General features: G+C 35.5%; 1 protein-coding gene across 1 annotated transcript in view; it reads left to right on the top strand.

Annotated features, from left to right (window-relative positions):
* LOC120413612 (UPF0047 protein YjbQ) overlaps positions 1 to 13,834 on the top strand; it is an 87,562-nt gene extending 73,728 nt beyond the window's left edge. Inside the window, exons 4-5 of the mRNA XM_039574516.2 lie at positions 2,179 to 2,260; positions 2,327 to 13,834. Coding sequence (XP_039430450.1) covers positions 2,179 to 2,260; positions 2,327 to 2,542 — 298 coding nt within the window. The 3' untranslated portion in view covers positions 2,543 to 13,834. The remainder of the gene's footprint in view (positions 1 to 2,178; positions 2,261 to 2,326) is intronic.
* Positions 13,835 to 14,166: the final 332 nt, after the last annotated feature.

Below are 14,166 nucleotides of genomic sequence, written 5' to 3'. Positions count from 1 at the left end.
GTCAAGAAAAAAATCAAATGGGCACCAGCGGCAGCGAAAGCAAGCCACAGAGGGTGAAGCCCCAAGAAATCGTTCCATCTCCTTTGTTCTGTTGTTCGTAAAGCCATTTCTCGATCACTTTTCTTGGGAGGTGCGTATTGGCCCAAAGCATTTATTTGTAATTTAATAGGCATTTAACATCTCAATTTTGACTAAAATTGGCAGGCCAAGTGCGAATGATGCTGATGATACCTCTTCAGTTGACGCTCAGGCGAGGAACATCCTGGAAGGAGCGTCACTGACTACGTCCGTAGTCCTGTTAGATCATACTTGATCAAGACAGTATAGCTCTGGTTCCTTGCAAGTGTCCTATTTTCTTACCTCCACGTTGGCTTGGTTTTCATGATGACCTAGCTGGTGGCCTGTGGAAACGGATCGTAAACCTTTGACCACCGTGGGTCAAAGTCGAGACGGCTAAAAGAAAGGGGCGCGACAATGTGGGAAAGGGAAGTAATTTGTGATTGTAGACGGTATTGTTTTGATTCGCAGTATGTTGAGTCAACTGCTGTGGATGTACCTGAACGTTGCAGAACGGGGTTTCCTCTCTCCTTTCCATTTCCAGCTACCACCTATCTTCTGTTTATTTTGTTTCACTGATTTTCTAACGCGGCTCTGTTTACTATCCTCCATTTGATTTCGATTTTACTCATTTGATTCTCTTATTTCTCAACGCTTTTTCACTCTATTTTACCAATTGATGCTGCTGTAACATACTTTCTGCTTTCCCTGCTTTCCCCCTTCCCAATCAATCAATCAATCAATCAATCAATCAATCCTTAATTTGGCAGTCAATTTTGTTTATCATGTGCCTTTTCTTTATTTGTCTATTTGAATAATTCAATATTCTTTTTGGGCCAATATTCAAATCTGGGCCTATAAATTGCCCTCAATACAATCTAAGCTTGTTTTTTTACCTCTATTTAGGCTGGTACAAATATTTTTAAAAGTTTTTGTCACGCCCCCCCCCCCCCTTCAAAATTGGCCCGAAAAATCAGGGGGCAAAAAAAATATTTTTACAATAAACTTCAAAATTTCAATGAAAATTCAAGGGCAACCAGCTGAAATCAAATTAAAATACATTCTCCTGCGTTTAAATTCATTTTTAGCATGTTTGGGTTTATTAAAAAATCTTAAGATTTTTTGAAAATTTTCGATGCAAAATCTTTTTTTTCGATACAATTTTTGTTTTTGTCAGATCTTAGATTTTTTGAAAACTAATGATTGCAAAATAACTGAACTAGTGTAAAATGCATTTTAAAACACTTTTTTCATTGAAATGTTAAGATTATGGCTTGTTATTTAAATTTTTATATTTTTTTATTTTTTTGCCCCCCCCTTGACCTCGGCCAGGGCCGAGGGACAAAAACTTTTTTAAATATTTGCATCGGCCTTATTAATTATTGTTAATTTCTTTATCTACTTCATAAATTACTATCTTTCTTTTACTATTGATTCTTCAAATAGTATATTTCTTTCACTGTCCATTGTTTTCAATCTTTACCCTTTTCTTCAAACATAACAATTAGTTTTTGAATTCAAACTTAAAATAAAACAGTTTTTGCTTTAATGAAAGTTGATAGGCACACTATAAATGGTTAGGCGCTTATACTTACATCAAACCCTACGTAATGTACCACCCCCGGCCGAGTTAAAATGCGTAACCGGAAAAGAAGGTGTGCATGCCTGGCACGAACACTCAAAGCGTGTTCTAGCGTGCTGCTCGTACTGACTCAGAGCAAGGGTGAGATGTAGGTGTAAGGGCAGTGCGTGTTCGTCGGGAACCTAGTGCATAAGATCGGTCAAGGCCCGTTCTTACACTGAAAATTGCGAATTGCGAATTTTGACTAAAATTGGGTCGCAGAACTCGAATTTTATGAAAAAAGCAAGAAAATAAAAAAATACGTTTTTTTTTGTCAAACATTCGAAAGCATCCAGAAATATGCTGATTTAAACATTTTCAAAATTTTTTTCTTCATCAGCCAGGCAACATTAAATTAATCGCAAAAATGAATCATTGAAAAGAACTTAGTTAAGCATGTTTTCAGTAAAAGTTCTTTATTTTACCGTTTTCAATTTATTGGCCAACAACTCTGACGTAGATTTAAATGTGCAGCTGTAACTAAATTCCTTTTCTTCCAGGGACGACATGGAAATGATGCTAAACAAGATTGTGCCGGAAGGACTACCGTACCGACATTCCTGCGAAGGTCCGGACGATATGGTGAGTGCGATTCGGATCGTGTGACTTACTCTCTATCTCTCTAACTTCCAACTCACCCTTTTTCAGCCCGCCCACGTGAAAGCGTGCTTTCTCGGCAGCTCACTGACAATCCCGATCACCGACGGCAAACTGTCTCTCGGCACGTGGCAGGGGGTGTGGTTGTGCGAACACCGTGACCACGCCGGCTCCCGCAAGCTGGTGATAACGCTGTCCGGCTGCCCCCGGGACTCGGCCCGGAGTCCCCTCTCGCCGGTCTCGCCAATCGCGTCCACGTCCAGTTAGGGACGGCCACGCTCTGCCCGCGATAGTCGGTAATCGTGGGTTAGAGCGGTACGCACACACAGACACACAAACAAACACACACACACACTGCGGTCTCTGCTACTGTTGTTGTAAGTTTCATATACTACCAGTAAGAGTCATCAAAACAAGGGTTAGCAACGACGACGAAGTCGTGCGAATTAAAAAAAAAACGAGGACTCGGATGAAAAACCTATACATAATTATGTTAATTATAAAGTAACATGGACAACAACACACGCAGAAATAATCAATGGAGAAAATTGAAAGCAGATTTTAATAGCCAGAAAGAAAAGTGGAGGGAGACGAAAAAGCAGAGTACATACTACTAATAAAGCTAACGATTCATTTAGACACACACACACACACTCGAAACGCGAAAGCTGAAGAGAACATCAAAAGCAGAATATTTAATTTACAATTTATATGAGACAAAAATAGTACATAGATATAACAAAACATAGAAACCGCTAAACAAATTTCGTATAAAACGCAATGAAAATAGCATTTAAGATGTCTACTTGAAGGTTAATAAGCAAAAAGCAAAAACCAGAAAACGTCTCGGAATGAACTATTTTTTGCCCAATAGTGGAAACAGCAAACCGATTTGTTTTTATTTTAATGCCACAATCGAACTACCAGAACTCAAACCTAGAACAATTAAACAAAACAAGAGAATAGCAAAGAAACCAAAACCACGGTTAGTTGTAGGAATATGTGATGTTTTACCTTCTTTTTACATTATTTTCACAACGGAAGTTTTTTTTAGTTTGAACCGCCCCCTCCGCAAACAGTTAGAGCTAATAGGCTGAACAAAACGTGAAACACGAATGCACAAAACGCAACATATAGAAGAAATAAAAAAAGAAAGATTAAATTAAACGTAATAGAATTAACAAAAAATGAAAAACATCAAAGCCATAAGTCCGCGAGCGTTTTCGGCGCTAGAAAAGATTCAATTTTTTCATCATCACCTATCACACTACTCTATCTATCCGTAACTGCGCTTTCGACGTGTGTTAAAAGTACAACCTCACAGTTTTGTTCTATCATGCTTCTGTTGTTAAATAAATTTGATTATTGCAGAATGAAAATCGTTTCGTTGCTTCCTGAAACACCATCACAGCTGTTATCAAGTGAAATGTGTTTCTTTTTGTTGCATTTTTGTGTTGTTATCTGTAGCGAAAATGTTGTTATTCACGATGAGAGATCATGTTGTTGAATTAGCTGTTTTGAAATCGTTTTACTCAATTCGAATTTTTAAAGTCTGAGTGGATAGCTGTTTTTTTTTATATTTTCGTGTGATTCTATGAAAACACAAACAATACAACACTCCTTTTAAATCGTAATGCTTTGAATAGTAATGCTTTTTCAAGAGATTTTTATTTCTTGGTTTGCGAAACAAGTATTTTGAATAGGAAACTACAGATTTTTTATTTCGTCTTATCAATTTTGCTAAATTAAATAAAAATAATTTAGTTTTATTTGTGTACAAAGTTTAAAAGAACCAGCTTAAATTCCGAGTCTCTTCAACCAAAATATTTGTTCTCAGTGATTTTTGTTCCACTGAAACTAAATTTGTCTTATGATTATCACAATTTTTAGCTACGTTCGTTTGTAAAGTTGAGATTTAAACGCTAACTTTTCAAATTCCGTAATGAAAAAAAGCTTTCGTGAGACACATAGTGTTCTATGAAAAGCTAGCGTCGTTGTGCAATTTTGATGTAATTTTACCAAAACAGTTTGTAAAAATTAAATTACTTAGAAAAGGTCAAAATTTTAAGAGTTTCTTATGTAAAATTGCACTCACAAAATCATGAGCGTTTTGAAATTATTGTTTCTTTCCATGTTATTTTAATATTTAGACATTATTTTATTTTAAAAAAAGCCATTCAAAAGAAGATGTAAATTGTGCACCTTCAAATTTTGAACTCGATAGTTGTTTTTTTATTAAAATTTATTACTTTGTCTTGTGCGAATTGCGAATTGTCTTGTGCGAAATTTATTCAGCTTTCCAACATATCCAAATTTTGTAAATTTGTGTTGCTTTGTTTTTGTGAGTTTCAGCGTAGTCAGAATTTTTTTTGAAAGCAATGTTCAATGAAAAGTTAGCGTCGATGTGCAATTTTGATTGCAATTTTACCTTAATTAATTTGTAAAAATTAAATTACACGGAAAAAGTTGAAAATTTGACCCGTTTTTATGTAAAATTACACTTTTTTCTGATACCAAATCACTACATATGTTTATTTTACATCAAATAGTGTGTAAATTTACATGTACGACGTCGACAATTTCACATCGTTCATGTAAATTTACTCACTATTTTCTTCCCATGTAATTTTAATATTTACTCATAATTTCGACACCATGCAAGCACTTCTGCAAAATTGAACGCAAGAAAGCCTAAGCGAGCGATCTTACTGAGTAGTTCTGTGAGGACTTTCAGGTGTGGATGTCGCGGATTTCAAAAAATTGCTCAAGGAGGACCATAATCCCATAACCTTGATGTTTCCAATACAAAGGGCATCAAACGGAAGGGTGTGGCCGCTTTCCCAACCTCATGAAGTTGGTTCCACACCAATGGTGGACCTAGTTGCAGTAGCGTCATCTGGAGCGAATTGGGACAGCTGTTTTAGGTTTCGAATCAAACAGACACAGATCAACAAAAATAGTGTGTCGATTGCCGAATTGCATATGCTTTCAAGTGCTCTCAAACTTGTCGTCCCGATTCGCCCCAGATTACGGTATTGCCTTGTCCTTCTTCAACTACAGAATGTCCAAGATTGAAGAATGTTTGTCAGATCCAAGTCTCTGCAATTTTCTATACCTTACTCAAATTACAATATTTCAAAAGGGTCGAGCTCAAAATTGTGACAATTTGAAGAAAATCTGAATACGGATTCGAATTCTTTGAATTTTTCTGTGAAATCTCGTTTTTGTGTATCCTCACACGCTTGCCATCTGACACAGTCGCAGAAATTTGCTTTATCATTTCCTCCACAGTTTGCGCACTTTGCGCGCGTTCTGCGGTGCGAGTTTTTTATTTATTCTTTTTTTCGTTTCGCATTTAAACACAACCGCGCATTCACATTACGGAGTAAGCAAACAAGAATTTAGGAGAGGAGCCTTTTCCTGCCACACACAAACAAAATTGGACTAACTATTTAAGTGATGAAAACCCAAACAACATTTTTCGCGCACTCTTAATCACACACGCAGCAATGTCGCTTGAAGAGGAAGAAAAAGGGGAAAAAAGGTAAATTAAAGTAAAATTAGAACAAAAACAAACACAATAAACAAGCGAAAGCCGCATGAGGCGCAAAGAAGAAAGAAAGAAAAAACAACCGCATTATAGATGCAACCATTTCTCGTCCATCTTTTTCTATAATGTATCAAATTGTAAACACACGTTTGTATTTTTTACAAAACAAAATGAAAAAAAGAGAATGTTAGGAGAGCGAGCGAGCGACGACACTAGCAGAAAAAAGAGGGGTGTGCTCGCACGAGCAAGGAGGTAATATAAATATATTTTGTTACTACCAATATATTTTTTGTAGTACGAGACGAAATGTGGAACCAACGCAATAGTTACTAAAATGCTTGTTAATTTTTTAAAACTAGAGAGAGAGAGAATCAGTCGGGACGGTAAAAAACAAACACAGACACACACTTAGATTGTACTTGTTTCGTCAAAAGTATAAGAAGCAACACGAGAAGAGCAATTATTTAGTTTGTAAGCAAAGGACGATGACGATTCGTGAAACAAACTGAGAAAAAAACAACAAGTTAGATTTTGAACAATTCCGGCAAAAGGGCCAACCGCGCTAACATCTAACAAAAAGTAAGAAGAAACTCCTTAGTTTTACGTAGTACGAACGATTTGGAACAGCAGGATTTTATCGTGGGATGATACATTTGGAAACAATCACACAGTGGACAAATTGCAATCCAAGTCTTCCACAACGAGAGTCTTCCCCCTCGTTTTGAAGACTCCAAGTGCAATTATATTACAAAACAAAAAAATCCGTTTTTAGTTTGTGCGTGCGAACGTCTCTTGAGCTTTTGGGTTATGTTTCGAACGAAAAAAAAAAAAAATAGAAGCGAAAACGATTCAGTTCAGTCACGCCGAATTCCAACCGCGTGCTGCCCTTTGTAACGATTCTGAAAGTTGGAAATAAAATCCTGCTGCGTCTCAAATAACTCTTTAGAAATGGTAACGGTCAAACAACACAAACACACACACTTTACGTTCTACTCTCCGCAACAGAGTTGTCAACCCCGCTCATTGCAAAACCGATACCCCGCACTGTAAACCAAACACACATGAATCATCAAACCCACGCAATCACCCACAATCGCATACACACTGAAAAAAAAAATGCACTGTTGAAAAGTTACACCACGCCCGCGCGCGCTAGAGAGGCTATCAAACACACATCAAACTTCATCACGAAACCGTTTAACGGGTAGTGCGTAGCAAGCGATTTAGTTGAAAATTACTAGCGAAAAGGCCCATTTATACACTGGAGTGTAAAACATAAAAAAATGCGATAGAATGAAGAGTATTTATCCGTCGACGAGCGATAAAGCCACGAACCGATATTGGTTGATTTTGCTAAAACATTTTTGTATACTAAGGAGAGAAAAAAAATTACACACACACACAATGAAAACACGAGTTTCCGCCCCTTTTGTCATAGAAAGCAGTCAGTGTTTTCTCTCAAAATTAGAAAAAAGTCACGCACGCATTCACCAGAACCAGCAAAAATCGAATTTCTTGAGAAAATTTCTAAAGGGAACAAATCTCCGAGAGAAATGCATTTCACATTTCAAAACAGAGCAAATCTGGAGTTTTCTTTGAAAAGGTCCAATGAACCAAATTTTCAGTATTTGCTCTTTGGGTGTTTTTTAATAGCCCTGACTTAAGGCGGTTTCAAAAACACCCAAAAAGCAAAAAACTGGAATTTTGGTTTATTGGACCTTTTCAAAAAAAAAAAATAAAAAAAAAACTCCAGAAATCTTCTATTCTCAAATTCATTTTTTCAACTCCGTCGTAAAACTCTTTCTTTTCCTGTCATTTTTGAACGACGAAAAAGCCTACTTTTCTGTACCAAAAATAACAGAATCGAATCGCAAAACTTTTCAAAATAAATGCTGAAAAGTTCTACTTTTCAGCACTCAAATGGGTGCTGAAAAGTTGAGCTTTTCAGCACTTGTTTCGAAAAGTAATACTTTTCCACTTTTTTATTAAAATAACAATCAAAGGGTTTTTTGGCATTGCAAAAATTGTTAAAGAAACTCTTTACAAAACTTGATTTTTTCAGCACTCTTCGTATTTATCCAACTCGGTGAACCTCGTTGGATAAGTGTACGACTCGTGCTGAAAAAATCTTTTTTTGCAACTTGTTGCATAAACTACTACATATTTTAAAACTCTGCTGAACAAACCACAGAAAACAGAGCGTTTTACACAATTTTTCGTGCCGAAACTATCGAAGTTCACTTGAACCTTTTACACGCGTATCTCACTAGGGAAACAGCATCTAATTCCAGCGTGCCTCTAATGTTGTCATACCAGCACGTTGACGTTCAACAGCTCATAAAACGCGTTTTCAACTGAAATCGAGTGATAAATAATTCAGCAAGCAAGTTTCTATTAACAGTTTTACAAAATAAGTTGTTTAAAGAGTGAAAATCACCTAATTGGGTCCTAAAGCCCTCTGTAAATGTTTATGTACAACTCTAAAAAACACGACTAAACCCCATTTCTGATGAATGAGTTGTTTAAAGAGTGAAAATCAGCCAATTGCGTCCTAAAGCCCTTTGTAAATGCTTTTGTACAACACTAAAGAACACGACTAAAAACCATTTCTGATGACTTTTTTTCATTTAAATGCAAAAAAATAAATTGACTAGACAATTTTTTTCGATGGATCAACTATGGTCCCATTGCAATGCATTGGAACGAGCTGTCAGCTGTCGAGCTGTTTTTTCATCGGCGAATTGAAAACATACAAATAGTTTCCATCACGGGTTCCATAGTGCGTTTCGAAACATGGGATAATTTGCATTACATGGATTTACAATTTGTTGTAATTTGAGCTTACGTAATCCTTCATTACATCTTCTTATGAAATTTTTTATTACATTTTTGTAATTCAGGATTACACACAAGGAAATTGAATCCATTTCATTTTTAGTTTAGTGTAATGTGTTGTGTTGCTTGAATTTTTAAGTAGAACTTTGTAATATTTTGATCTTATAAACATTGAATGTGGAGAAATTTACGAAATACTTTTTACTATATATATTTGCAAAAGTTAGTTTTTTTTAAAATTATTTTTGTTAAAGGGACTTCACACCATTGTGCATTCCTCTCTTCAAGGTGTATAGTGGAAGGGAAAAAATACAGAGTCTTTTATCTGGCTATATTTAAATATTTTTTTACCATGCCTTTTTCCGTTTATTTTCTAGAATATTTAGAGAATAAAATTTTAAGTTTTTCAAGTTTATCTTCGTCCTCTTCTTCTCGGATTTTGGAACTTATCTTATAACACTTTTCCCTATAAGATTTTGCTTCATCTGTTTCTTCTGCAGCCAACTTTCTTCGTTTTGTTGTTAATTCGTCATCTGCGTCCAAATAGGCCTGTAAGCGCTTCCGGGTTTTGCGAGTGTGCTTAGAAAGCACGGTCTCGAATCCATCGTTGGCTTCTTCGTCAATTTCACTTGTTTGCATTGCATGTTGGTCTGAATTACTGTTGGTGCTTTTAATGCTGCTGCTTGGCTCAGGTTCAATCGGTTGTGTACTGCTTTCTTGGTTCACCTTTTAACTTGAATCCGTACTTTTTTATTCTTTAGTTGGTGTTTGCAAAGCGATTTTTTGTCTTTTATAGTCACTGCTGCAGCAGCATTATTTACAGTGATTGATTTCGGCGTTGCCTGTTTCAGCAACATCCGCAGGGTTCAAACTCCATTTGGGATTCCTGGGAAGAAGTTAGTGTTAGTGCGATCGTTGGTGATGGTCAAAATTTCGCCGACGCCATGCTTACGCCTAGAGGTAGGTCAAGCACACGAACTTCCGTAGCGTTGTTGTCCAGGTAAATCAGGATTTTGCAACCCTGATATACCAGAGGTTTCTCGATTATGGACGAGGCCATTGCTGAGTCGGCGAACTGCAACACGGCTATTCTTCTTCTATTGCATAATTGCAATGCTCGCAAGTTTACTTGAAGGTCTGCGAGATTTTTTTTCTACAGGCTAGGTGGTTGAGTTTGGAGTTGGCAAAAATCCAGAACCACACTGTTTTTGTCTACGGTGCACATTTAAATAAAAGCGACGACGCGCACACAAACTGCGGACTGGCGTTGAGGATGCGGCTACTTTGCAAGTGGCAAAAGATAGTGAAAACGCACAAAAAAAATAATTTTGAAAAATAATGATGTCAGTATAAAGTGTCTGTACAGATTTTTATGAACGATTTTTAAAGAATCCATGCTGCTTGTCAATTATATATCTTTTGGCTTGAGCGAACATTTGGTTGTTTACCATTGCCTCAAAGAGCTTAGGTATATAAGAAATAAGAGCAATTCCAAGGTAGTCTTTAACGTCTGAGTTTTTACGGTGATTTCTGATTCTACTTTTCTATTACTTTTCAAATTGTTCTTCTATGGTGACTTCCAACAATCTACAAATTTCTAAATACTCATCGAGTTTTTGACTATTGTTTTTATAAGCTTTATTAGCTTTTAGCTTTCTATTTTTTTAAGGTTTTTTACTTCCCTCGTAAATCATGGCGGGTGTTTGTCATTAGTACGTCTTTTTCTTCGTGTTGGAATGCATTCATTGAAAATTTCGTAAATTATGCCGTAGATATTTGTTTCTCCTTCTAATAATGTTCTCCAGTCAACTTCCAGTAATCTACGTTTTATTGAGAAATAATCGGCTTTATTGTAACCAGGATTTTTTTTAATAATCTGAACCATCTGGCCTATTACAAGTCTTGTTCACAAAAATAAAAATTCAGTTTCTGTATGATGAGCCTCGTTTTTCCAAATTGGGTTTTGGCCTCTGTCACACAGCAGTTTTCGATCTTGTTAGCGAACAGAAGATCTATGAAGCGATTATTACGATTTGTACATGATTAATTTGATTTAGACCAAGAGAATACATTTTACCGAAAAATAATTGTTATCTTTCACTTTCACCTAATATGGGAACCAAAATAGACTCGTTATCGTCGTCAACCAAAAAGTCAACCGCACCAACTGATTGTTGATTTTCATTTGAATTGAATTGAATTTCATTTAAACTAATACCCTCATCGGTACTACAATCCTGTTCTAAAGTAGAGGTAGGGACAGTGGGGGCAGAATAGGCCACCCTTGGTTTTGGGCTTTAGAATGGATTTAGACCAATTGTATGGCAAGGATCTTATAAACGACGTCAAATAACATCACCATATCGAAAACGACGTTTAAATTCATTGTATTTTTTGAATTATGAGCAAAAATTTATTGACAAAATCACGCAAATGTTGTTTATTTTATGGTTCTTAAATAAGCTTCCTCGAAATTTAGATTGTTTGAAAAAGCCAGGAGCTATTACGAAGGTAATCAAACAACAACTGAACCTTAAAATCATTTAGAGGCTTGATGGTGGAAATGTTAAATTAAAATCCACTTGCGGGCAGAATGGACCACCCTTATTCTGCCTTATAAAAACAATCAAAAGTTACGAAATTTTAACTAAATGGATTATTTCACTTCCGGTAGCTTCACAAATAAAGTTTAATGCAACATTAGTTGATTTTTCAGTTGTTTTGATGCTTATTTGTAAAAATAATGTCTTATTACAACATATTTAGACTATTTTCAAAAATGTTTGTTTGGGTAAGTGTTTTATAAAAGTGGTCCTCCCACACCCTGGAAATGTAGTCGATAGAACACATTTTTGTTAAAGTGCATTGAAAATAGTTTTAATCTAAAAATTTTCATCAACCAGCCTACTACACTGAATTTTTAAATTTGTATGTTTTTCTATGATTTTTGGCGCATTTTACTTAGGAGGGCCATTAGTCACAGCCCGAAAAGGACCTAATAAAAATTAAAAAAAAAAGTTTAAAAAATGATTGATCTGTGACAGGAAATCGAACCGAATCAGCAGAGAGAGGGAGAGAGCTCTAAAAAAAATGTATAAAGATGCGTTTCTTTCGGGGAGACTTTCTCGATATTATTTTCTCGCATTAATAAAATCTCTATTTTGCATAGTAGCTAGAAGCGGTTTTATCAAAAGCAATCAATCATTTGCAAATATATTTTTAATGCATTCCAGCAGAAAAACCTTACAAAAACTATACAGAGAAATGCGTAAAACATGCCGTCGCAACTATACATTCGAAGAGGCGGTGAAATCGATATTTAGGATATTTTCAAACAAATTGTTTTGAACGCGCATTTCTGGAGTTATTTTTTTAAAAAAGGTCCAATAAACCAAATTTCCAGTTTTTGCTTTTTGGGTGTGTTTCAAACTGCCTTGAGTCAGGGGTATTGAAAAACACTCAAAAAGCTAAAACTGAAAATTTGGTTTATAAGGCTTTTTAGGCCCAGTGAAAAATATATAATTTAACTCAAAAATGAAAAACAATGATCGAGCTGTAGCTGTCACAGCCCTGCGAAGTATGTTGGCTGACATATCGGGCAGTCAGTCAAAAAAACCAGCTAGAAGTCGCCTGACAATTTTTTTTGCTAGAAAGAGATAGGAAACCTGATGCAAACAAACGTCCAGCTGTCATGTAAACATACTTTGAATGTGTTGGTAAATTTCTGACTAGAAAGCCTTATTGGACCTTTTCAAAAAAAAAACTCCAGATTTGTTTTTCAAAGAGAGCCACCTGCAGGTGTTGAGTTCGTGCGAAATACATTAATGTCCAATTTGTATGGCTCAATAGCTAGATGAAAAGTAATTCTTACAAAATTGCAAAATATCTTATTTCTTTGATTATTTTTGTCATTTCATGCTTGCAAAATAAATAAATTGAATGCACGCTCTTTCTGCTCCCAATTTTGCAGCTCTGAAGTTTTTTTTTTGAAAAAAAAAATCAGTTTTTGCTTTTTGGGTGTTTTTTAATAACCCTGTTTCAAAAACACCCAAAAGCAAAAACTGAAAATTTGATTTATTGGACCTTTTCAAAAAAAAAACTCCAGAGTTGTGGTGTGAAAACAGAAAAGGAGAGGAAGTGTTGAAAAGGGCTATTGGACAGATCTTCAATTTTGCAAGAATGAGGAAATACCTTGCGTAACCTATTTAATAAGTTTGAAATATTTTCGAAAGTTTACTTTTTTTCTTAAATTCTAGCCTAAAAATAGGTTTAAATTATCACAAAAGTACACCAAGTCCGCAACCACATGGCTTCAGGGTGACGCAACTTTAAAAGTAAACTCACCAAGACACACACGTACACGTCCGAAAACGTAAACCATCATCTGTAGCAAACAATACCTTAAAAAACGCGAAAAGAAAAAAATAGCAGCAACAACAAAAAGAACCGCACAGAACTCGGTATTTTTTAGAAAAGGCAAAGAAATTGTCTTCGATAGAAAACAAAAAAAAGAGAGAAAGAATAGATAACGCTTGCTTCATATATTTGCTTTCAAGTTGACACAGAAAAAAAAAGTAAAAAAGAACAAAAAAATATTTACAACAGAATCACCTAATGAAAGCAAACAAATAAAAAAGCTGCAACGTTCGAAAGGCTAAAACAAAACAGAAAAGAATAAAAGACCGAACCAATAGAAACCAACTAGATGAGCAAAATGTTTAACGCAAAATTTTAGCGCAAAATACAAAAAAAAAAACAAACACTATGAATAGCAAAAAAACAAAACCGATACCAAAAATCTATGGATACAACAAACAAATGACAAAAGAAGACATTCTCTAGACAGCGCAGCAGCTAAAAACAGTAAACAATAGAGAGGGAAACCCAAATCTAGGAAACAGAGCCCGCGAAGATGGTATTTTTGTCTCTTTTAAGTTTGACCAATTAATACCAAACAACGCCGCCGGAAATTTCAAGGGTTTGACGGTTCTAGCGAAAACAAAAAGTCCACAAAAAAAAAATAAAAGAACGTGAAAACGTCGGGGTACGAATTTTACGAAAGCTAGCGAAAACGGAACAGAATACAAAAAAAAAACAAAAGAGGGTAAGCAAAAGAAACAAAAACAATTCAATGGAATAAAAGTAGTTAAAATCGTAAAAAGAAACACACAAATGCGCACTGCCATCTTTTAACGATTTTCTTCTGAAAAGAAGTAAAAGAAAACAAAAAATCAACCTTTAAAGCTGTTCAGTTTGACGAAAGCAACGGACGAACCTTGAGTTTTCTATCTTTTTTTCTTTTTTCGTTGGTGACCGAAAGCCGAATGTTTATTGGTTGCTTTCAGTTCGGAGGTTGTAAACTTTCGTGAACGCAAAACGTACGCAAAACAAACAATTTTTGTAGACTCAAAATCAAAACTGTTTTGTAATAACTTCACAATAATGATCAATTTTGATAAACAAGCAAAAAAAACCTAGAATATGTATAAGCGTTTTCAATTCTTCT

This window comes from Culex pipiens, chromosome 2, assembly GCF_016801865.2.
Source record: "Culex pipiens pallens isolate TS chromosome 2, TS_CPP_V2, whole genome shotgun sequence".
In the NCBI taxonomy this organism is placed as follows: Eukaryota; Metazoa; Arthropoda; class Insecta; order Diptera; family Culicidae; genus Culex; species Culex pipiens.
Note: the sequence above shows the minus strand (reverse complement) of the source record. Positions and strands in the feature narration are given on the sequence as shown.